The following is a 26,686-nucleotide window of genomic DNA, read 5'->3' on the forward strand; positions in this document are numbered from 1 at the left end:
ACGACCTTGTGTCACATTTTGCTTTTGTGGGGAAGAAAATAAATACTAATAGAAAAAGTAGGGTTTTTATATCAATGTCAAGGCAAGAAAAAACTTCACTATGTAGATTTACAAGATTTTTTTTTTAATACCAAAAATGATCATGCTATAAACATGCAAACAGGTTAACTATGGCTGACATTAACTTCATTTGAAATATCACAAAATGGCATGAACGTATGCATACAGATCTGAACAGTCATTGATAAAATTGGAATTGTATGCAGGATGAGCTGATCATTACACAGTAACATGTTTTTTTAATCAAAGAAATTTTCTTAATAGTTTATACGATTTGCTTTTACTGTTATTACTTTGCTAATACCATTCTTTTTTGTCTTTACAGATTTGCCATGGTGGAGAGGTACCAAAAGAATACTATTTGGAGAACACAGAAGACTTTGAAACAATGGAAACAATCACTGTTGGAAGCGGTGATAAGATCTATATAGAATATGAGGTGGAAGGAGAAAATTGCTTCCTAAAGTAAGTATGTTGTTGATAATTCATCCTTAGTGCATTCTGGGTGATTTATTGATTTTATGATATAAACAGTTGCACACGTTTCTTTTTTTTCTCCCTAGAGGAAGAGATTTTATTCTCGAAAATTTTTGGATATCAACATCTACATCTTATACGATGCATTATGGTGATAAATTAATATTTTATGATTGAAAATTATTGAAAGTCCTTAAATATTGTCAGTATTCTTTTATACACTAACTCGTGTCTACGATGTTTCCCTCAAGTTGCATTATAATAGCTTTTAAACACAACTCGATTCATATTATATATATATATATATATATATATATATATATATATATATATATATATATATATATATATATATATATATATATATATAAGTCTGATGAATTTTCACGAGAATAAAACGTGGAATATTCTGTGTAACTTAATTGCCATATATATATATATATATATATATATATATATATATATATATATATATATATATATATATATATATATACTAGCAAAAGTACCCGTCATTGACTGGGTTAAAAAAACAGCCTACAGAAAATGGACTCTGATTTATGAAAGTATGATAGGTTATGAAAAGGAAGGGTTATAAAGAGATAGCTTCGAATTTGGGGGTATCAAAACCAAAGCAAAATATGATGAAAGTAAAAATAAAATAGATAAACCTCATAATTTATTATACCATACCTGTTCACACGGAAACACTTATCACAATATTCTGTGGATCTATATTAAAAAACCTTGTTAAACTTTGTGACATATTTCCATTCTATGGAGGTCAGGCGCAAACGAACACCCCATAATTTTATTATACTATATTTCTTCAAACTCAAACAATTATCAAAGTATACTTACGCAGATATATATGAAAAGTCTTTATTAAAGTTTGTGTCTATTTCCATTCTATGGGGGCCAGGCGTGAACGCAACCCCCACAATTTTATTATACCATCCCTATTTTAGTTAAAACATACTTATCAAAGTATTCTTATGTATATCTATATCAAAAACACGTTTTTTTTTTGTTTTTTTTTTAATTTTTTATTTCCATACTTTGTGGACCAGGCGTGAACGCAGACCCCACAATTTTAATGAACCACTGTTCTGCCAGATCAAACATACCCATTCCTGTGTTTCGATACATCTTCTATCATTATATGAAATCAGTTTTTTAAAATAGTCAACCATATAGGAGCCTATTCGTGACCAGACACACACACACACACACACACATTCAGCTTTATATTATATATATATATATACATATATATATATATATATATATATATATATATATATAGAGAGAGAGAGAGAGAGAGAGAGAGAGAGTAAAATAGCAACTTGTATCCAATAAATCGTTTCCATTTGATATTGTGTGCTGACATCAAATATTCTGAATATATATATGTGTGTGTGTGTGTGTGTGTGTGTGTGTGTGTGTGTGTGTGTGTGTGTGTGTGTGTGTGTGTGTGCGCGTGTGTATACATATATGCACACACACACACACACACATACACACACACACTTTTTCATGATATTTGATGCCAATACACAATATTGAATGCAAACGATTTATTGGATAAAAGTTGATATTTTACCCACAAGGCATGCTCATATCTTTCCTAATGGTATTATAGTACAACTGAATACAATAAATCCAGCTGGATTAAACTCAGCTTAGCTGATTTCATAGTCTTGACTATTATCCACTACACCATACAAACCTCTCACTTTAGAATTCTAACTCAAGTCAATTTTTACGGGATATAATTATTAGCCAAGTAATTCGCTTTTTTTTCAAGTAAAAACAATAACGATACTTTAAGATCCATGCTTCATCATCATCATGATTATCATGATGATCATTACTTTCATTGTCATCATCATCACCGTTGGTTTAATGTCTGCTGAACATCGTATCCTGTTGGACGGCTTGTAGAAATTGACTTCCAAACCAGCCAATCTCTAGACAGATCTTTATTCAATTCTCTATCTCTCGAATCGATGCTTATCCATTTCTTCCATGTTTTTTATTTTTGCTGTTAACTAACTTTGCTACCTCAACTGTTATACATCTACTTATGCAAGCACTCTCTCAATATCAATATGAGCCGTTACTTCGCTGATATACATCCAAAATCGCCGGAGGTTGTGGCAGTGGAAGAAAGCGTGATCTGACGTTCTTTTTTCAACACGTTACAATGGGAACACTCGGGCAAATCTTCCATTCTGGAACTGTGTTGTATGGCATTGAGAGGTAATTCGTCCAGGGTAAATCGCCCGGTCAGAGTTGTTGAGATGAGTCATATCTGATACTTTTATTCAGAACAGATATTCTCCTCTGACCACTCAAACCATACAACAAACGGATCCTCAACTGATGTCAAATACTGCACGCCAAAAGCTTAACAGTGGTCTTGTCATTACATTAGATTTTGTTTTAAATTTTATGTTAAAATTTTCCAATCAGAATTAATCATTATATCGAACATTATATCGGCATAATCACATTGACACACCGGTTCCTGTTAGATCACCAGAGTTAAGCAACGTTGAGCCTGGTCAGTACTAAAATGAGTGACCTTTTGAAAATTCCAGGTGCTGTATGTGCTCTCTGATTATCTCGACAGCGTTTCCAGTCGTCCTGGATTTTTTGCCACTGGAATCAAGCCCTGCCGATTCAAAGATATGGTTGGGGATTGTACAACTCTGCCTTACAATTTCATATGCAGCCACCCTTACAGGGGATATCCATTGTCTTTTGAGACTGAACGAAGCCGATGATAATGATGAAGATCGAACATATAAAATTATCTAGTGCGATCATAACAGTTGAACATAAATAGCATTTAAGCTTACAGGTGAAACTTTGATTCTAACCAATTCTCAGCTGTTTTTACTGAACCATGTTATTGATATAACGTTCTTTTTTAGTGTTTCTTTATAAAAGAATTATGTAACTCTGCCTAGACAACTGGTAATATAAAAACATTTTTAATTATGACTGAAAAATCTAAATCAACAAGGAGAATAACCCATGTCATCATTAAAAAATATAAGAATTGTTTTCCTTAAAACAAAAAATTTCATTTCTTTTCCTCTATGAGTTTTAAAAATATGCAAATAAATAAAAATTAAAAACTAAAATAAATTTACTGCATCCTGGACAGTGTTGTGTAGATAATCTACAAAGCATATATATATATATATATATATATATATATATATATATATATATATATATATATATATATATACTCGGGGTTTTTTTTTATATTCAAAAGTAATGGACTAATGAATTCAACGAGGTTGTTAGATAGTGCTCAATAACAAGAGCTGATAATACTTGTTTATTGTTATATAAACATGCTCACATCCCGCTGCGCGATGTGAGCATGTTTATATAACAATAAACAAGTATATATATATATATATATATATATATATATATATATATATATATATATATATATATATATATATATATATACTAGGTTGACAAGAAGGTTTTTGCGGTTTTTAACTTTTAAATTCAAATGAACATATCTTGACTCAAAGAAAAATTTATTGATCGAAATAAGCACCATTAGAATCGATACACTTTTGCCAACACAAAACAAGCTTATTTATGCTAGTAACGCAATAATCTTGCATTCTGATGACGATGAAGTCTAGTAAAAACGTAATGAATTATATTGGATAATAAAGGTCTTAATATCCAGAAAGTTACTTGTCTGCCCTAAATGTGAATGCGATATTCGTCTTTCCGCATATACGAAAACCTTGTCAAAAGTTGTCAATTAAATGGTGAATGCTGAGGTAAAAAGATTGTTTTTATTATTGTTGTTTTTAGCAAAGTTCAACGTGATAAATTCCATATGTTCGAGTTGCGTTGATATACAGGATATACAGTAGCATATTTTAGAAAACTGACATAGGCAGGTACTTCGACTAGTATTTTGCAATTGGATTTATTTCTTTCACTTTTATTTTTCAGATGGGAATACAAGACGGAAGAACACGACATTGGTTTTGGTGTCTTCCGAAAGAATGGTGATGAGTGGGAAGAAATTATTCCAATTGAACGAAAAGATTGCTCAGTTATGACCTTAGATGGAAGTTACAAGTGCAAAGACCCAGGCACCTGTAAGTGGCGTTTGATTTTATTGATTTTCGTTTTTTTGTTTTGCTGTTCTTGGGTCTTTTATTTATAATTACAAAAAACGCTTATGCAAAATTTTAAGTTTCATTCTACGACTAAGATTTGGCAAATCGAATCAAAATACCGGAGTAAATAAGCATTTCAAACATGTCTTTGCATCAATATTTTTTATTAGGTTGTTTCCCTGCTTATCATCTCATTCCATGCACTAATCATTTCATAGTAAGGTTGTTCTCATTCTTATCATGTTTTATAAAAACTATGTAGGTATATAAGTATTGCTTGCTACCCCCCCCCTATTCTTTCTAAAAGATCAAAGTGTGATACAAAGATGGTTAAAATTGGAGAGTCTCTCACGATGATAGATTCCGCACAAGGTCAAATTTTAATGAAGTTGAAGAGATATACTGTGTGGAATAAGTGCAATCATCATTCAAATATTCAGAAGTTCAAAGTAATAAAATACAAAGTTTTTTTTTTAGGTTAAATACAAGTTTTTAAAATACCACTTATGGAATTATTAATAAAAATAAAATTAACAATTCTTTCCGTAATCCAACCATATTTGATACAGATGGAATTCAGTTTATGTCTGACTTGTCCACCAAGTTTCAATCATGAATATCCAACAGTTTTTGTTTTATTGCTGAGGAACTTTGATAATCATCTCATCAGCTGTAGATGTGACCCTAACTAGGCTTCACGCTTAAAACCCCCTCCCCAACTTTTTATATGTAATTTTATTTCAAAGATAATATCTATTAAAACAATCCCCAGATTATTCCTGATCAAAAAAGGCCCATTACAGCCAAAATCAGGACATTGTCACGAAAGTAGTATGTCCGTGTTATTGACATTTTTTGTGCATCGTATCCCTATGTGCTTATCTGTAAACGGTAATAAAACAAAAACTTCACTCTAACTTGGTGGACAAGTCAGGACTAAAGTACATTTCTACCAACTATAGTTGGATTGCAGAAAATATTAATGGTCATTTTGAATGTTGCATTCTTATTTTATTATGTGTCTGTACAAAATTTTCTTTAAAATTAAATTTTATAAAAAGTAAACATTTTGGAAGGAAAACTATTGGAAATTTTCCGTGCAACTGATAAAAAATTCTTTTGTTTCAGACGGTATTTGCTTTCACAATAAATTCAGCTGGTTCCGTAGCAAAGTCGTCCATTATAGAGTTGACATAATAGAACAGGCCGAAAGTATTCTGAGCAAAATGGAGAACCAGAAATCAGTGCCACTTCAGGCACTCGGGCTTTAATAAATGACAAAAAGGTGTCGTTTCTTTGTGCTCGTTTGGCATGTTTCAGTCAACGTCTTGTTTCAAAACCTACAGTCTTGTTTATGCATAGCAGTATTTATTTATGTATATTAGTAGCTTAAAAAATATTTTATGTTTTGTTTAGGAAAAAAATCATTATTTACAGCTGAAAATGTGTTTGTTACAATTGTGCATTTGACTTTGGTTGAAACCGCATCCAACTATATTTTTCTGTTTAATATACAAAATGATTGGAAAATAACTCCCTATTATTAAGTGATCGTAGTTTATTGCTGAAATAAAATTCTTATATGAATAAATGATGAGAAAGTGTAGAGCATGGAGTTTTGTTTAGAATTAAATACTGGTGTCGGCATTCGATACAAGCTTCTCAACTTGCCTAGAAAATGCATCAACTGATTTCACGGCTTTTTTATTAACGAGCCATCACTTATCAAGAATAAAACACTTAAGCACAAGTGTTTATGAGATGCATGGGTTGACAATTGAACGATGATAAATACTATAAGAGGATTGAAATATCCACATCTCCAAATCAACCCAGAAAACAGCCTTTGTTCAAATCATCGTTCATGTAATGTCAGGATTAAAAAAAAACTGGGGATGCGAGAGTTATGAGGTCGGACTGAAGTAATAAGTGATATGTCGAGATTTCCAATCCTCTCATAGGATTCATCCTCGTTCAACTAACAATGAATTAATTTCATTAATCCTTATAATGTTTTTAGTTTTGCTAAGTGATGATTAATAAAATATTATTTTAGTTCCTTACAACAACAATGTGATTCTCAGGTGGTTTGAGAAGTTGAAGGTGGATGATGGCACCCATATTGACTTCTAAATAAAACTGTGCTACTATGATATTCATTTCTTGTAAGCATAATATTTCTTCTAATAAATCATAAGCTCTTAATACGGAGTTACTTTCGAATCATTCTGTAGTTATTCCATTGCATGTTAACCAGAAGCTTTCTGTCCCTGTGACGGTATTCTTTCTAACTTGGTCATTTCTTTTATTCAAAAATACATATATCTTTTAGAATTAAAAAAACAAAGTTGATTTATATGCTGACTTGAAAAGAATTGCTTCGAATTACATCAACATTGGTTTTAAAATATGCAAGCATTTATTTAATACTAGCTGCCCAAACTCAGCATTGCCCGGTAGTGGATTTACGTGCAATTTGTTTTGCTTTGCTTTTTTAAGCTATGTTCCATTCAAAGGGAAGTAATTCTCTATGAATAGCTGGATATAGAATGATGTCCCTTTTTAATGTGGTAATCATTTGAAAATAATTTATTCTTCGTAACAACTTGCTACAAAGATTAACTGACAAACTAGTTCTCAATAAAAAAATAAATGTTAAAAGATTTATATATTCGAAGATATGGAAAATTAAATCATAATTTGAAAAGGCAGGATTTTGCCAGATGGTATGCTAAATAGTCGATCAGTATATACTTAAAAATGAGCATTATTTAACTATTAATTATTCTAAACTTGATTGGACGTGTGTGTATAAATATATATATATATATATATATATATATATATATATATATATATATATATTAGCAGAGTTACTTATATGATGATCAACGAATGTTTCACGCTGACATTTTTACTGTCATCAAAACCGACGAAATAACCCATTTTTCAATTAAATCGATTGAGTGCCTGCTTTAATTAGGGACCCATCGCAGTGCATCTGGAAAAAGCTTCCTATGCCCAAGTTCGCAAGATATTGTAGCCTACATTGTACTGTTTATTTTATCAAATTATTTTTATATATAATGGCTTGAATTAAAGTTTAAAATGCAAAAGTCAAGTATTTCGAGTCCATTAGGAAAAAAAAAAACAGACTCACAGACAAACTTTCTTTTACATAATAATAGCAATATATATATATATATATATATATATATATATATATATATATATATATATATATATATGTATATATATAAATACTAGCAAAAGTACCCGTTGTTGATTGGGTTCAAAAACAGCCTACAGAAAATGGACTCTGATTTATGAAAGTATGATAGGTTATGAAAAGGAAGGGTTGTAAAGAGATAGCTTCGAATTTGGGGGTATCAAAACCAAAGCAAAATATGATGAAAGTAAAAATAAAATAGATAAACCCCATAATTTATTATACCATACCTGTTCACACGGAAACACTTATCACAATATTCTGTGGATCTATATTAAAAAACCTTGTTAAACTTTGTGACATATTTCCATTCTATGGAGGTCATGTGCGAACGAACACCCAATAATTTTATTATACCATATTTCTTCAAACTCAAACATAATTATCAAAGTATACTTACGCAGATATATATGAAAAGTCTTTATTAAAGTTTGTGTTTATTTCCATTCTATGGAGGGCAGGCGCGAACACAGACCCCACAATTTTATTATACCATCCCTATTTAAGTTAAAACATACTTATCAAAGTATTCTGATGTACATCTATATCAAAAACACTTGTAAACGTTTTTTTTTTATTTTTTATTTTTTTATTTCCATACTTTGTGGACCAGGCGCGAACGAGGACCCCACAATTTTAATGAACCACTGTTCTTCCAGATCAAACATACCCATTCCTGTGTCTCGATACATCTTCTATCATTATATGTAATCAGTTTTTTAAAATAGTCAATCATATAGGAGCCTATTCGTGACCAGACACACACACACACACACACACACATGCAGCTTTATATTATAGAAGCTATATACATCAGTGGCTTGGCAAGGTCACAGGGGAGACAACCTAAGCAGCAAAACTAAAGCTGGCTTGCAGGATACTATATATATACAAAAGTAGATAAATTTGGGCATATTTTATTGGTTTGAAAATATAGGTTCTTTTTTTACCAATTATCATTAAAATTTTCACCATAGAATAATATTATAATCTTCAAAAAACCTGCAAATTTTCATATAGTTTCGTCCCATAGACCCAAAGATATGATTATTTCAATATGACTACGAGTATAAAAATATTCATATATCTGTATGTATATATATGTATGTATGCATGTATGCATGTATGTATGTATGTATGTATGTATGTATGTATGTATGTATGTATGTATTTTGGGTGGAGAGGGCTCCCATAGGCCGTGGTGAAGGCAACCTTTCTAGGAGAAGCAAATCTCTGATTTAAAAAACCATAAAGCAGGAGACCAGTACCCACATTAAGCTGCTCTGCAGTTTAACTTGTTGCTGGCTATCTTGCTCTTGCTTGTTGCTGGATCTCAACATTTTGAACCGAGAGAGAGACATAGCTGTCGTACAAAGCTAAGACTCTGTAATATCATCTGTGTATAGATACTCCCTCGGGCATTTGTCTATAAAAATGGTACTGTGGCAATAGAAAGGTTGTGGTGTGTGGAGGCTTGAAATGTTGGAAGCATGTAATAATTGATCTCAATGACTGTCTTCAGTGTCATGCCTGCTTGAGTGTGTGAATTCACCGGTAGGACTAAAAAAAAAAGAAGTCATTTTTGGGGTCATAGACTTTAAGTGCCTGAGGGAATGGCACTCGTCTGACAAGACATTGCAACCATCATGTGTGTATATATATGTATATTTATATATGCATATATATGTATATTTATATATGCATATATATATGTATGTATATATGTGTATATATGTATTTATGTATATATATGTATGTCTATATATATATATATATTAAATTTATTTATACAAACATTAATGGCTACATATGTGCATACGTCTTCAGGCCAAGAATTACCGTGGAAAACTGATATTTCAATCAAAAACATTTTCCTATTTCGTTTGTAAAGTTAGAATGTAACCTGGGTGGGAGTCATAAAGCGGTGAGAGGACAATATATATGTGATATATATGTATGTGCATGCATGTATATATATGTATGTATGTATATATATGTATGTATGTATATATATGTGTATGTATATATATGTGTATGTCTACAATTTATTCCTTTAATTATGCTGACATCCACAATTCTTAACAGCAATTGTTTCGTTTTGTCATTTGTTTATTATATGCTCTGTATTTACATTGACCTCCATAAATTAGGATTAGCATATAAAAAAAGGTGGAATATAATTTTGAAAAATCATATTTCCACAGAAATATATATATATATATATATATATATATATATAATGTAAAAAATCGTGTCACAGCATGAGTCTTTGTAATGCATGTAAAAAAAGTAAAGACAAGCACATTCGCATGGTTGAATATGACAATTGAAAGGGGGGAGGGGTGTATATAAATAATTTTATACAACTATGAAAAGTTCGAATGTTATTTGGATATAATGATCCACTGCATGTGTATGTTATTTACAACACTAAAGTATGCTTTCGTTATTTGTTAAATGTTCAACTAAGATATTATTAGTAAACTTAATTCGAAGCAATATTTTCTTTATTTTTATTTCCAATGTTGCCATGTGGATTAATAACCGAAGTAAAAACGATTAAGAAACAATTTAATGTTTGATGACATAAAATAAAATAAAATATCTTTTAAATATTGTCTTGCGTTACATGGACAATCCATTAATGTGTTAAATATTGAAAGGTGTGAAAAACACTGATAGGTCGGCTGTGTAACGTTTTTGAAGAGTGGGGTATGATTGGAAAAGTCAACAGAAGTAGTTAATTGGTATTTAACGTACAGAAAGTTAAGAATTCTGTCCTAATGGCCAACTTCTACTAAGAAGTCTATGACACAGTTGGTTGGAAAGATTTGTTTGGAGAATGAATATTGTGTCTCATCTCATCTCAAGGCGGCTTTCATCTACAAGGAATAAAATTCAAGATGGAGATAATTCACCTCATGAAGTCCATATTTAAACTACTCCTGGGATCACAGAAAAAATATATAATAGCATTCCAATATGCTACTGTAACCAACATAGTATGTAACGATTTTATATATCCGGTGAAGTGTTTATATGTTTATGGAATTGGTAAAAAGTGTTCAAATCGGTAAGTTCACAAATGCTGCCGACGCTGCTCGGGCTCTGATAAAAATAAAACAAGATCGATGAGAGGTACTCGCAGACTTAGCAAGTAGGATGAACAGACTTACTAAGTTAGCCTATAAGGACGCAGAGATGAGGGAAGGTTCAGATGTGCAAGTGCACTTAGCTGAATTCTTCATAAATGCGTTATCAAGGATGATGTGATCAGATCAAATCCAGCAACATTATCAGAGGCCTTGTCTGCTGCGGGACAAAGCAAAATGCTCGTTTTAATCGTTAAGAATAATTATTTTATTTTTATATAAAAAATAGATGCCTTGTTCGCTTATTCTATGCAGCGTTTAATTTTAGCCCAATGGTTTCTGTTATCAACAATAATGATAAAACCCTGCCCACAATGACATCAAAACGACCCGTCCAAGCTGGTGATAGTCGACACCATATCAACCCATTGATATTGCTATCGTCCATTTGATAACGTTTGATATCGTTTATTCCCTCGGGCAGCTGGTTGCTGTTCCCAGGACGTTCTCAACCAAGTAACTCTCATCGGGTTCACGACTTATTGTCATACTGGTAAAAGAATTGAATTCACTTGTCTATCTTCTGAATAGAGTTAAATAGTTATATGTGGTTTGAGCTGTTTAGCCTCCGTTGTTAAGCAGTCACAAATGTTAAGCAGTCACAAATGTTAAGCAGTCACAAATGTTAAACAGTCACAAATGTTAAGCAGTCACAAATGTTAAGCAGTCACAAATGTGCTTTATTGGTTGTAGTCTGTTCATCTAATTTCTGGACTCTTATTCCAATGTTTCAACTACTGAGAATTCGGTGGCGACAACAGAAAAGTGGCTACTGACCACCTGGCTGTGCCAAGTTGGAATCCAGTTCATTCCACAAAAACATTTTTATTTAGGGATGTTGGCAACCTTCACCTGGTCCCCCCTGTAATTACTCGATGTCTTTCTAGAAAGTATTCTAACTAGAAAGATATCAGGGAAGAAAATGCCAAGAACATTCATCTGATCAATACAAAAAATAAATGAATGATACGCAACAACAACAGCATTGTTATCTTAAAATTTTGAAATGAAATAAAAATGCAATTAGGATTGCTGTGCATGCGCTTTTTAAAGGGTCTATTGTTATGAATTTGGTTCGACTTGTTGTTCTAGTCTAATATTTTTATGATTTCTATTTTAATTTTCCTTTTCTTTCTTTTAAACAGATGCCCTTTGCTTTGACAATTCCTTTAGCATGATGACCTCCAAGAACATCCGATACACTGCTGACGTCATGGATCCTGAAGAAGAGAAAACGAAAGAAGACCTCAATAAGATGATAAAAAATTCCACTTGGGATGAATTGTCTTCCACACTCAGTTAAACATTTCTCCTCGCTTCGGAACTGAAACATTGTCTAAAATGGAAAACAACTCTTTTGTTGTTACTGTTATACACTGATTTTTTTCTTCTGATCAATGTCCACCTCTAGATTGTATTTAACATAACGTTTCCATTAATGTCCCTATCTCTGTGGCCTTTGTCAGTTGTCTGTAATATTTCATATCCCTCTAGAAATAGCGACCAAAACGCTTTATCTCAGGGAATGAGAAGAGGACACTCTCTGTGTATTGCAAGAGTTCCGTTCAACACTTCCTGGTAAATGTCTAGAAAACACAACAGACACCAAAGTAAGGTTGTGGATCCAAGCAAATCAGCAGTCTCGTTCGATATTCTCTAGAGTGACCATCAGATACGATAGTTATTTAAAGTATTTTTTTAATGTTAATTTGATATGGCCAGTAATTGAACAGATTTGACGGATGCCTGAATAAAGGCTGCAGAGAATATGGACTGAAACATTGTGATTGAAATAAACATCAAGGAACTGGTTGGAATAAACCATTGTATAATAGAAACAGCTCGCTGACCATAAAAAAAACATCTACCACAACAATTTGTACAGCAACAAATTAATAATAATAATAATAATAATAATAATAATAATAATAATAATAATAATTGTTGGTGTGTTCAAACTAATTATACAAAATGTCTAAATAAATAAATTTATAATAATTAATCAATTATTAATAATTTATATTAATCACGAATGATAGAATACATCAATAATAGTAAATATTCCATCATTTTTATTATATATGAATCAATACGTTTTATATAACAGTTTGTAAAATAATCGTTATTGTTATTTAAAAAATGGCATAACAACTTTTCTAGGTGAAAAGTGAGTTTTGTTTTTTGGGGTTTTTTTGTTTGTTTGTTTTTTTCCTGCCGTTATTTTTATGGGGATGCACTAATTATAGTTTACTTCCGGCTTTGAAATATAATCTTTCATTTTTGGACGAATGTCAATAACAAATCCGAAATTTACAACAGTAAGCTAGGTAACCCCTCTGAAAGATTGATATATTTAAATACCCGGAAGTAAATAGTTATCCGCCCCTATGTAATTTTAGGGAAGAGACAGGCCGACTTGTTTAATTTTAGTGTTTTAATTAACTGTAATAACCGGTATAAGGTAATTTTTTTGCTATGCTGGAAAGATCTAAATAAAAATAAAATGAAAATTCTATAAAATCATAATTTTAGTACAAAAATCGTTTGGAAATTATTTCTTTGTAAATAATTAACAACCTTAAACTAATAAATTACCATAAAAGTGCTAATCAAAATATACTATATTTGTAATCAACTTTGTGTTCAGCAACATACGATTACAGAAAATCTGAACTACACATGTAACTACTAGTTTTGAAATACTGATATGTTTAAGTTTGATCAAGTTTAATCATTAGTTTTTGAAGCTGTCAACATTGTAACTGTGTTGTGTTGATATCCTGTTGAAATCAACATTTGCAATAAATAGTGTAATCAAAGCATAAAACCTGTGTTTGTTTTGTATTTTCCTTTTTACTTTCTTTTGCATTTTTTTATTCCAGAATTTTTTAGATGAGGATTGATAACACTGTGCTACACTCAAAAAGGTGCAGAGAACTCGAATGCCTATTAGACACTATTCTCGAGTGTCTGAGGTCTCTCTTTACAGGGGTTTGTCAGAACAACTTGGCATGGGGATACTTTTTGCTACAACTGACTAAATATTTAAAATCACATTTTGTATTCGTGGCCCGAATAAGATCTCCTCACTATGCCTAACTTGCACAATGCACCTTCTTCCAAATAATGTTACCTCAAGTAACAGCACAAAGCTGGATACTCCACCAGAATAGATGAATTCTTGTTGTGGAATCCAGTAAAACCAAGAGATTACAAGAAGGATATACTATAACATATTTAAATGTTCTCAACTTCTTTACTCAGTATTTGAGATATAAAGGAGAACTTTAATGGAATATTCGAATGGAATGTATATGGAATGTATCTCATATAGAGATCAAGTGCCAGTTCCTAGGAATGAGCTCCTTGATTTCTGAGAACTTCGACTAAAATAAAATATATAGAAAATCATTCATTTTGTCAAGTTACTTTTGAGAATTTTGCAGAGAATGTTAGTGGTGCGAGTGATGAACATGGCAAGAGATTCCATCAGGATATTTCAGTAATGTGGAAACGTTTTAAAGGAAAATGAAACTTTGGCATGTTGGCAGACTACTGCTGGAATATAAAAGTGAAGATGACACTCAACACGAGAGGGTTAAGAGGATAAATGTTACTTAAACTGACAATTCTGTTTTCATTCATAACCAATAATAATAAAATATGATAATGGAGCCTAATCTAGAGAAATAATGGTAAGATTTAGTATCAGGATATTTTCTTACCCCGAAGCAGGTCTTATGTGTCATGTACTTTTTTAAACTTAAAATTGGTTGCACAGTGAAACTTGTAATATTCAGACTATTATCCTCATCGTGGATGTTATTTGCACAACAGAATGTAACTTCCAACTTTCTTCAAATGTGTCTTGTCAAACTCAGGAATCTATACAGTTTCGAACTGACTACTATATTCATTTCACAGTGAATGTACTTGTTTCTGTCAGTCATGACCAAGTTGAAGTTTTTAAGTAAATTGTTTGTTTTATTATTAATTAGGATTGCCTGAAGTGAGGAGTGAACACTCAGCCTCAAGAAGATTATCACTTAGGGACTGATTATCACTTAGGGACTGATTATCACTTAGGGACTGATTATCACTTAGGGACTGATTATCCATAACAACTTTACCCTTTGTTCACATGGATATCTGGCACAATGCTAGTATGAATTTTCGGAATTTTAGATAAAAGGATACACTTTATAATTCAGTATAAATTCCAGAGTTTGGCATAAAGATTCCCGAGTTCAAGAAGATGCACCTGAAGAAGGTCAAAGATTGCATCAACCAAAATGATGCTAGTATGTTTCTCAATTTTTGAGATGAGGACTGATAATTTGGATTATTTGGATTATTCAGACTACTGTTCTCATTTTGAGTTATTTTCACAATATTTCGATCAGTGTAATCTTCAACCTTCTTCAGGTGTATCTTACTAAACTTGGGAATCTTTTTGTCAGAAAAATTCCTAAATTCGACAGAAATATTCTTGAATATGACAAAATATGCCTGAAAAAGGTTAGAGGTTACATCAGCCGAAACGTTGTGAGAATAACACTGAAGACGAGAACAGTAGTTCGAATGATCTCAGATAATGCAAAATATGTATGTGTTTGAATATCACTTCCGACATAGCACGATAATGTTGTTGGCTCTTTTACTTGTCTTCATATTAGATTACCACAGCACATAATGTACATTTGAAGCAGCAAATTTAAATTTATAAATCAAAATAGTTTTGTAAGGCTGATATCCTATTAGTATGACATAAGTAAATCGTTTTTAACTATTTATTTGTTATCAGAAACATTGAAATAGATACCAAATTCAGAATACTTCGAACGTATGTATGGTCTGTTCTTTTATACAGTTGTGAATGCTGGACAATCACGAGGAAGAGACTAGAGGCAACTGAAACTTGGTTCCTGAGGAGAATTTGGTAAAATATCGTGGACAGAAAAAAAACAAATCAAGAGGTATTAGAAATGGTAGACATTGAAAGATCTCTAATAAAATGGTACCAAAAAAGACAAATGAGATTCATGGACCATGTCTACAGAAAAAGTGGAATGGAACAAATTAGTTTGACAGGAAAGATTGTGGGTAGAAGACGCAGAGGGCGACAACGAGAACATACATTGACAGTCTGAACACCTGGGCAACATCAAAAATGATGAGCAACAATGAATTCATGAATGCCTCGAGGGAAAGAGATAGATGGGAGTCATAGTCGTCAATGCTTAAATGAATTGAATGAATTTATTATCAAAATACATTGAAATTTAATGACGATTGGAATATTCACACTTAAATTTGAATTATTGATAAAATAATCGTTTAAACTATATTTTTTTTACAAATGAATCACCACTTATCAAAGCTTGAATGTTACTCGAGGATAAAGGTTAATGAATGTAAAGTGGTAGAGTAGTAATTGTTAATCGTGTAAATTGGGTAGAATTTTATTATTTAAGGGAACAACTCAACAAGAACTTGTTTACATTGGGCTTGAAAGCTATCATATTGTAGTCGGCCGGGAAGCAAGTCAGTAGAACAATGTTCCGCAGATGGGTAGTTCTAGGAAAGAAGCTTTGTTCATGGAAGTTTCATTTAGATTTAGGCACAGATAGAGAGTGGAGGAAATTGTTGATAGTGGTTGTAGCTAGTCGAGTGTTTTTGTGAAAGTTTGGCAAGGAGAGACACTAGATTGGAGCTCAGACAATCACTTGCCATGAAAATAACAATAGAGCAGAAATAGGCTCGCAAGGTCTTTTCTGTGGGAGAAAGGTTACAGGGAAGAGAAAAGGGCTTCATCTAGTGATGTGATTGTAAAACAAAAGCATCTAAACCTATAACGATTTAGTTGCAGCAGTAAAGAACTATTGTCTGTGCATGGAGTTATTATACTTATTATGAAATTGGTCAAATGTGGACCAATCATGTGGCTTGGCGTTGTAGCTCTCTGGCGAACTTATTACAGCATTTTGTCGATGGAAGAAGAACCAGATATCAACACAACAGTTACCTTCACTCATTTACTGGCATCAGGTTAGGATTGTCTTTCGGCATGGCTGAAAAATGATGACATCGTATGGTGTCAACCACATAGCACACAAATAAACTACTGGCATAGACTTTCTCTCTCTCTCTCTCTCTCTCTCTCTCTCTCTCTCTCTCTCTCTCTCTCTCTCTCTCATCTGCACTATTCCACATGCACACACATACTCTTTTACGTATACATATATATATATACATATGTGTGTGTGTGTGTGGTGTGTGTGTGTGTGTGTGTGTGTATATGTGCATATATATATATATATATATATATATATATATATATATATATTCCAGATTAAAAAGACTCAAAAGTAAAAACCATTGAATTCCAACAACGTTGTTGATTAATCAATAAAAAAAAAAAAAGATATGAGATGTCTTCAATACGTTTCCAGACATTTTTTGGTCACTTTTACTGAAAATGAAACTCTAGTCTCCTTCGAAGTAATCTCCGCCACCTGTAATGCACATGTTGTACCGACTTAACAACTTCTAAAAGGCCCCATCGAAATCCTCTTGTGTATCGATGACCATTATCACAGCCTCTTTCATCCTAATTGTTTCATAACGACAGCCTATAAAGTTTCCAAAAGTCACAGAGAGCAAGGTCTGGACTATAGGGAGGGTGCTCATGGCAATATTTTTCTTTCTGATGTTCTCTGAGCACCCTTTGGACAAACTTCACGCAAATCTTCCACATCATCAGTTCTTCATGAAAAATTGTGTGTACAGTTCCCATCAGTTGACATAAAACTGTGCATTTATTGTCTCTATAGAAACATGACGGTTCATATCCATGACATTCTTAATTTAGTCAATCAATTTTGGTGTTCTGACTTCTTCACTCCTCCCACATCTCTCATCATCCCTTACAGACCCTTTGCCTTCTTTGAATCTCTTATGCCACTCGAAAACTGATGCTCAATTTATGCAAGATGATCCAAAAGCAGTTTGAAGCATTCCATACGTTTCTATGACATTTTTTCTAAGTTTAAAACCGAATGTTATTGCATATCGTTTTTCTAAAGTGTCCTCACGTCCAGATTGCATTTTTTAAATTTACCAGCGGTAACAATCGGGCTTTAGTAGGGTGTATTCTAATTCCTGGTAAAGCTGTTCATTTGAACCTGAAATCATAAAATTAATCAGGATCATTTTATCAATGAAATCATACTAGCAGATGTGCAAAATGAATTAGCGATCTCCAAAATGTAAACACATTTTTACTCATCCCTTTACTTAAAAATTCATCCAAATTCAAGAAATCAATCAACTTTAATAAAATTTTCAGTATTTCTTAATTAACGATCAGGGAATATAATAAACTCATTAGGATTTTTTTTTGTAATCTTAGTGAAAATGTACTACTTGGTATAAACAAAAAACAACTTTACTAAATAATAAAAAAAAAAACGTATGTATTTATTTTTGCTTATATTATGCAAATAAAGTATCATATATGTAAACAATTTTAAAAGAATTAATATTTCTTATATACTAATGAAAAAGGTTCCTAAAGTCTGTACACAGGAACCTTTTTCGTTAGAACCGGAAAAAAAATAATTTCTCAAACTAACGATATTATCATTAAAGTAAGCATTGTTTATTTGATATTCTATATGAGACGAACCACTTCGATTGTTTACTGCTTGGCTACCTTGGATTTTTTTAAAAACTGGTACTAAAATCAAACGAGTATTCTTGTCACATTTAGCTGATACATCTGCCACTTATCTCTCACTTCTAGACAAGATTCAGAAAAGAGTCGATAACCTAATAGGTTTTACACTGTTGACTAAACTCCAACCTTTGTCCTATCGACGAGATGTTGCATCCTTGTAGCTATTTTACAAAATTTTTAATGGAAAATGCTCCGACGGACTTTAAGCCCTTGTGTCTCCTCTACGTAACCCGAGCCGCCAGGTAACCTGACAAGCAGCAAAATCCCACCCTACACTGTAAAGAGTCCTAGATGCCATAAAGCCTTCTACTCAAATAGTTTCTTCCCTCTAACTGCTAGACTTTGGAATTTCTTCTGGGTTCCTGCTTCTCTGACTGTACTGACATGCAAAAGTTTAAGAGTAATGTGAATATATATCTTGCTGTTCAACTCCCTACATAGTATCCCAGCAAATTTTGTCCTAAATAGTAGCCCTTACATCCAAGTGGCACTGTGCTTTGTTTGGAGTGAAAAAAAAAATCGAGAAAATATGTTTTTTAATCAAAGGTGGATAATTCAGATAATTCCTTTCCTGGGGCTAACACTTGATCTTTTTATGAGATCCATGGATATTCAAATATTTCATTAAAGTTTTCCTTTGCTTCTCAAACACTGAGTCAGTAAAGAAGTTAGGAACATAACTGTCCTCTCCCAATTAACCATTTAAATATGTTATAGCATATCTTTCTTGTAGTCTCTTAGTTTTAATAGATTCCAGGACGAGAATTCATCTGGTCTGGTGGAGTATCCAGTTTCGTGCTGTTACTTGAGGTAACATTACTTGGAGAAGGTGCACCATTCCTTCTGAAAGCAAGTGTAGGTTGGCTATAATGAGGCGATCTTATGTTATCTCTTCTCTTCTTCTCTTCTCTATCTATCTTCTACCTTCTATCTATCTTCTATCTATCTATCTATTCTATCTATCTTCTATGTATCTTCTATATAAATAAAATTAACTCATTTTTCCCCTCCGAGTTTGACCTTAATAGGATTGAAAATCTAGAGATTTTATGCAGATGTACTGTACACAAACTGCATCGCGCTATCTGAGGTGTGTTATAGGCATATTACCTATCCACTAACTCGCTGATCGGAGCTTCTTATATTTCATCTGGTGAGAGTTCACTACCAAAACTGGTTACAATCAATGGAAGTAGTAAATTCTTCTCTCTCTAATAAATTCATACTTCCACCACCACCCTTTTACACCGGCCGTGGCCGTTCATAGAGGACAATTACGGTTAGATTTCTGTAAAAATTGTGCAATTTAGGTGAAACGCACCACACATACTTTTACATTAGTTCAAAATAAAAACAAAACAAAACAAAAAACATTACATTTTCTTTCCTTGCAATAAAAATTATATTACTTCAATTCCGTTTTATTTCGCGTTCTGCTCGATTTATAATATCGTTTCTTTTGATTTTTTTATTGTATTTTATTTGGGTTTTGTATGTTTCTTTTCTGTTTTTCGTTTTGCCAATCTTTCCATTTTACAAATTCATTTCTTCTCTCTTTCTGTTTCTTCTCTTTTTTCGCCAAGTTTACCATCGTTTCTTTTTCTTTTTATTTATTTATTTATTTATTTATTTATTTATTTTACTTTCCTCTGTTTCTGTTTCTGTTTCCACGATCTTTCCATTTTCTTTTTTATTTCTTCTCTCTTGCCGTTTTTCCTCTTCCTTCGGCAAGTTTAGCATCGTTTCTTTCTTTGTAAAACAGCCGGATTTTTTTAACGCTAAACGAATCTTTCCTTTTTCTTCACTTTCTTTGCTCTTTGTTCGATGTCTTTCCAATCTCTAATTTAATTTCTCTAACTACCGATATTATCATTGAATTAAGCATTGTTTATTTAATATTTTTGCACAAAAAAATTATGATGGCAAAAAATATTACTTCTTCTTTTTTAGATCATATGTTTCGCATAATTTCTATATTTTCTAATATTTTCCTTCCTTGAATGAACGTCAAACTTTCGGCGTAACATTTTTTATATAATCTTGAAAATTTTTTTTTTTTTTTTTAATTCAAAAGCAGGAACACAGGAAAATGATTAAATTAAAAAAAACTGGTAAAAATTATACAAACGTTCATGATAGGCATGTATGGATGCACGGCTGGGGGGAAAAATAGAAAACCATTACTCCTACTTCCCTTTAACTACCTGACGTCATTTACAGGCAGCTTTTTAACTTTTTTACATTTTGGGCTTCCATAGAATCATCGCTTAGATGAATTTTCGTTTCTTGTGATTGCACAAAGCCAGAATCTCTCGCTTTTGGGAGCTAATTAAGCTTCTTTTTTTTTCTTTCTTTTTTTTGTGTGTGTGTACAAGAGTGTTTTGTTTTTATTATTTAATTTATTCAATATCTTAACACTTTACTTTACTAATTATCTTCGAAATAGACCCAGAAAACTAATTCAAAGGATTTTTACAAAATCAAAATTTAGCTGAATTTGTCAGCTTCCGAATATCGCCGTGAAAACATTTTTCATTATAACTTTTTTTTTTCACGAGTACATTTTTTTTTTTTTTTTTTTGCCCGTACCTATAATTTAATTAGCTTTATCTAGTCATGTCTATGACCTATTTGCGTTCGAAAGTAAAATATTAAATTTTTAACAAAAGTTTTAAGCAATTTAATTTTCCATAAATATAGATTGTGCATAAAGTAATCTGGCGATGTCCGATGTACTTACTGCCTGTAATGTCTAAATATGGATTATTTTACTCAGTCACAATTTAAGAAAAAGCAAACTGCTTTAAACTTGTTTTTAATATTTCCTAACATAGATACACCACAAATGATTAAGTAAAGCAAAATAAAATGTTTTGTTTTTGTTTTTTGTTTTTTTTGTTTGTTTTTTTTGGGGGGGGGGTATGTTTTTGTTTTTGTTGGGTTTTTTTAATAATTTGTCTGTAATAGAATTGACTTGACATATATTGGAAGATATTTTGAAGGAATGTTCACGTTTATTTTTTTTTTAACTTTTTTTTTAAATTGAATAAATAAATAAAATCATCCGTTTAATTAGAAGGGAAACTTTTATGTAATTTCCCTTCTATTGTATTTTTAAGAACTGTTGTTATCTACATTTCATCATGTATTTATGCTAATTAAATGTAATGTTTCTTAGGAAAAAAAAAAAAAAAGATTCAGGGGAAATAATTTATGCTTGTGGGAAACAGAGTTATGTCCCTTGCATTGAAATAATTGTCGATGAATTGACAATTTTATTCGAAAGCTTTAATTTTGAGAAAGGGTGAGACTTCTAAAGGATAAATAAGAGTAATATCTGACTCAATATCACGAGAAAAAAAAGAGGTAAAAAAAAAAAAACAACGGCGAAGAAGATGATAATTTTTATTTTCGTTATTTACAGACAATATGATTTCAGAACAGTAGGTACCTCCAATTCGCGTCACAGAATCAACCCCCTTATATGTAATAATGCGATGTAACTAATTTAATTTAATATTATCATCCTAACTTTTTTTTACCATTTAAAATTATTCTTTTCACTCCCAATGTTTCGTCTGCTACAAGTTTAGTCACGTGATTACGGTGTAGCAGCATCAATAAAATAAACCATTAATTCAAAGGCCGTTTGTTATGGAAAATTCACTTTTTAGGTACTTATGTATGCACTTATGTATGCGGGCTGGCAGGTGTATTGTAATTATTCTGTATTTTCACCTAACAATTTAATAAACAAAAAGATATTGTAAAACTTGAAGGAGCGTTTGTATACATTGATTTAAATTTAAAGTGTTGTGTAATTATTATTTTTTTTTTTTTAATTTCAGTTGGGCCTGTGCCTTATTTCTTCAATTTTGAATAATTTCGCAATTATAAATGAATTCCCACTTCGCCACAGTTTAAAGAGTTCCACATCACGTTATTCTCCCATTTAAACCGGGACTGCAGACAACCGTCCACATCGACTACTTGCCTATGCAAAGAACAAAGACTTTAAAGGCTTCCAAACCATTTTCAGGATTAAATCAAAGCGAAACAAAAGCATAGATTCGTCACTTTCCTCTAGCCACCTCTATCGTTAAACATCCCAGTATTTTACCCAGCCAACATCAAATCCTGGTTCATCAAGATCCAAGCTTTATTCGAGGCGAAGCGGATAACGTCGCAAAAGAAATTATACATTTACTTGGTCGAAAAATTATCTACCGACGTCATGGAGGAAGTAATAGACTTATTTGAAACTATACCAGAAGAAACCCCTTACGACTGGCTGAAGGAAGCAATACTAAAACGAATTATCGAACGAGTTGATGTTACGCAACCTCTTTATGCAGGTTGAACTTGGAGACCGCACTCTGTCACAGTTGTTACGTCTCATACGCACCCTGTTGGGAGATAACAAGATGTTGGAGAGCATAATGAGGAGTTTGTGACTGGATAAACTACCAGCATCGATAAGTACAAATCCTCGCACCAACAGCAGAAGGAACAGAGCCTGACAAACTGGCAGAAATAGCAGACCAGATTCACGAGAACTTCCGGGCACGCTGAGTAAACTCACTACAACAGCAGCCTACGCAACATAGAGATGAGGAGCTAGCCAAACTAAAATCAACAGTCGAGAAGTTGTCCAAACAAATACAGGATTTACTGAAAGTAGATCGCCAGTGCTCATATCACAGCAGGTCGCCCTATAGGCGAAGGAGTACCAGCAGAAGTAGAAAGCAACAGAGAAAATGGACACTGTTTCTACCATAATAAATTTGGCAGTAATGCGCGATGCTATACCCACCCTTGTTCCTTCAGTAATAGAATAAAACAGGGAAACATAAATGCCAGCCATTAAAGATGACAACTGTTGCTGGACCCTCTGTAAAAGGTCGTCTATTCTATATCTGTGACAACACCCATGGATATAATTTTCTAATAGACACTGGCACCGAAGTAAGCGTAATCCCACCGCTGATGAGTCAGAAGATTATGGCCTAATCGTATTTTTATCAAAGCCAATGTAACAATGCTTAAAATAGGAGTGGATTTCCTGGTGAAATTCAACTTGTCTGTGGATATGACCAACCACACACTAACAGACAACCAAACGAAGTTGGTGGTCAGAAGAGTGATCACTCGATACCAGTCAACAGGTATCAGTTCAGCCCTACCTGAAGACCCAGCTATCCGTCAATTACTCCAAAAATATCCACAGCCGTCTCAGCCATTCAGGGAGATAAACACGGTCAAGCATAGCACTAAACACTACAGTAAAACGACCAGACAACCAGTCCACACCACTCCCAGATGTTTAAAACCGGATAAATACCGAATAACAAAAGAAGAATTTCAGCACATGCTACAACAGGAAGTTATCCAACCCTCAAAAAGCGCATGGTCTTTTCCCTTACACATGGTGCAAAAGTCGGACAGTACATCCTGACGCCCATGCGGCGATTTCAGAAGACTGAATGCACAAACTGCACCGGACAGATACCCGATTCCTCACATACACAATTTTGCAATCGGATTACAGAATGCGATAACGTTTTCGAAGTTGGATCTAGTGAAGGCATATTACCAAGTCCTCACAGCAGAGGAGGATATCCACAAAACAGTCTTGACCACACCATTTGGACTTTATGAATTCCCCCGCATTCCCTTTGGACTTTGAAACGCTAGTCAAACTTTTCAACGCTTAATAGACAAGGTTTTCAGAGGATTGCCATTCATATTAGCATACATGGATGACGTCCTGATTGCTAGTAAAAAACCTTGATGAACATAAATAGCACCTGGAACAAGCTTTTCAGAGATTATCTCATTACGGTCTAAAAATAAACGTTGAAAAATGCATCTTTGGCCAATCAGAAGTTAACTTCCTCAGACACATGATTGACAAGAGCGGGATATCACCACTACCTGAAAAAGTAAGCACCATCGCTAATTTCCCACAGCCCACATCTGTTGGACAAGTCCGTCGATTTATAGGGATAATCAACTACTACAGGCGATTCTTACCCAACTGCTCTGAAATTCTCATGCCACTGTTGCAAAACAAGACCAAGAACCAATAGTTAACCAGCCTTAGCAGCTTTTACTCAAGCGAAGAAAGCTCTAGCAAATTTCACAAAGCTGACTTACATAAATGACAAAGAAGATACCAGACTCACACTTACAACAGATGCGTCAGACGTAGCCATAGGAGCAGTCATACATCAGCTTATCAATGATGTGATGAGCCCTATATCATTTTTTTCGGCTAAGCTAAACAAAACGCATAGAAAATACAGTACCTTTTTGAGGGAATTGTTGGCAATTTACCTGGCAATTAAACATTTCAAACACATCTTGGAAGGCAGAAATTTAACGATTTACACAGATCACAAACCGTTAACTTATGCGCTACACACACATGACGACAAACATGGCCCACGAGAAATCAGACATCTCGATTACATTGCACAGTACTCCACAGATATAAGATATGTAAAAGACCAGGAGAACCTTGCAGTGGACGCCTTGTCCAGAGCCATGATAACTTCTCTAAATTCCAGCTCGCTAAGCATGGAATTGATAGCACGTGAAAAGGAATCAGACACAATGCTTAAACATGTTCAGGAAAACACATCCTTACAACTCGAAGAAATGCCCATATCCTTCAGTACAGCGATTGCTTATTGCGACACAGCAAAGAAACAACCACGACTGTACATACCACCTAGCCTCAGATGACAAGTTTTCCAACATCTTCACAATTTATCTCACCCAGGAAAAAGAGCTACTCTAAAGCTAATAACGCAACGTTTCGTGTGGCCGAACACAGATATTTGAAATTGGACTAAGACGTGCATACCTTGTCAAAAGAACAAAGTTCACAGATACGCGAAGTCACCACTGGTTTCTTTTAGCACACTCGATGCTAGATTCACCAACATCCACATCGATTTTGTAGGACCGTTACCAACTTCAAAGGAACAAACCCACATCCTGACTATCATTGATAGATTCAGCAGATGGCCTACCATGATAGTCGTTAAGGATACTTCAGCTGTAATAATAGCCAGAGCCATACTTCAGGACTTGATAGCCATTTTTGGAGTACTCACAGTCATTACGACAGACAGAGGTTTGCAATTCCAATCGACACTTTTTGCAAAATTTAATCAATTACTGGGAATGAACCACATCAAAACTACGGCATATCACCCCTCCTCGAATGGGTTGGTTGAACACTTTCATAGGCAGTTAAAAACCTTCCTGGCAATGAGTTTGAACAGTATAGACTAGGCAGACAATATACCTTCGATACTATCAATGATATGGAACTCTGTAATAGAAGACTTACAAAGCATACCGGCGGAGGTAGTTTTCGGTTCCACTTTGACTCTACCGGGTCAATATTTTGATCAACATACGGAGATCTCACCTACAACCATGTTCATAACAGAGTTGAAAGACAAAATGTCTCATCTAAATTTCACACCCACCAGGAGGACAGGCAGACAATCCTATATCCTAAAAGATCTTTACACCACCAAACACGTATTTGTTAGGAACGACTCAGTGAAAAAGCCATTTTGTCCAAATTATTCAGGTCCATACCCAGTTCTGGACAGGCAGGATAAATATTTCACTGTTTCAAAAAATGGAAAAAGACGGTCTTAAACGGGCATACACAGAAGAAGATTTTCAAATCATTCCCCCTCTGAAGCAACCTCTTACAGAACATACTTTTGTGCAGAATGCCGATGCGACTGCCAAAACGAAAACTGGCAGGAAAGTACACTGGCCGAAACGTTTTAAGGAATGTTACATATTAAAAAAAAGCAAATAGGGAAAACAG

The 26,686-nt window shown here is 33.2% G+C and overlaps 1 protein-coding gene across 5 annotated transcripts in view; it reads left to right on the forward strand.

The window, feature by feature from the left end:
• Positions 1-13,918, forward strand: part of LOC145272760 (retinal-binding protein) — a 368,701-nt gene extending 354,783 nt beyond the window's left edge. For 4 of the 5 annotated variants that reach the window (XM_080127061.1, XM_080127058.1, XM_080127048.1 and 1 more), the window contains 3 exons: positions 386-525; positions 4,540-4,688; positions 12,236-13,918. In XM_080127061.1, the coding sequence (XP_079983187.1) occupies positions 386-525; positions 4,540-4,688; positions 12,236-12,393 (447 nt within the window). In that variant the 3' untranslated portion in view covers positions 12,394-13,918. Of the gene's footprint in view, positions 1-385; positions 526-4,539; positions 4,689-5,837; positions 5,995-12,235 lie in introns of all 5 variants that reach the window. The other variant, XM_080127053.1, reaches the window with a different exon arrangement.
• Positions 13,919-26,686: the final 12,768 nt, after the last annotated feature.

The sequence above is a fragment of the Euprymna scolopes genome, chromosome 1 (genome assembly GCF_053919585.1).
Source record: "Euprymna scolopes isolate OS-2025 chromosome 1, ASM5391958v1, whole genome shotgun sequence".
In the NCBI taxonomy this organism is placed as follows: Eukaryota; Metazoa; Mollusca; class Cephalopoda; order Sepiida; family Sepiolidae; genus Euprymna; species Euprymna scolopes.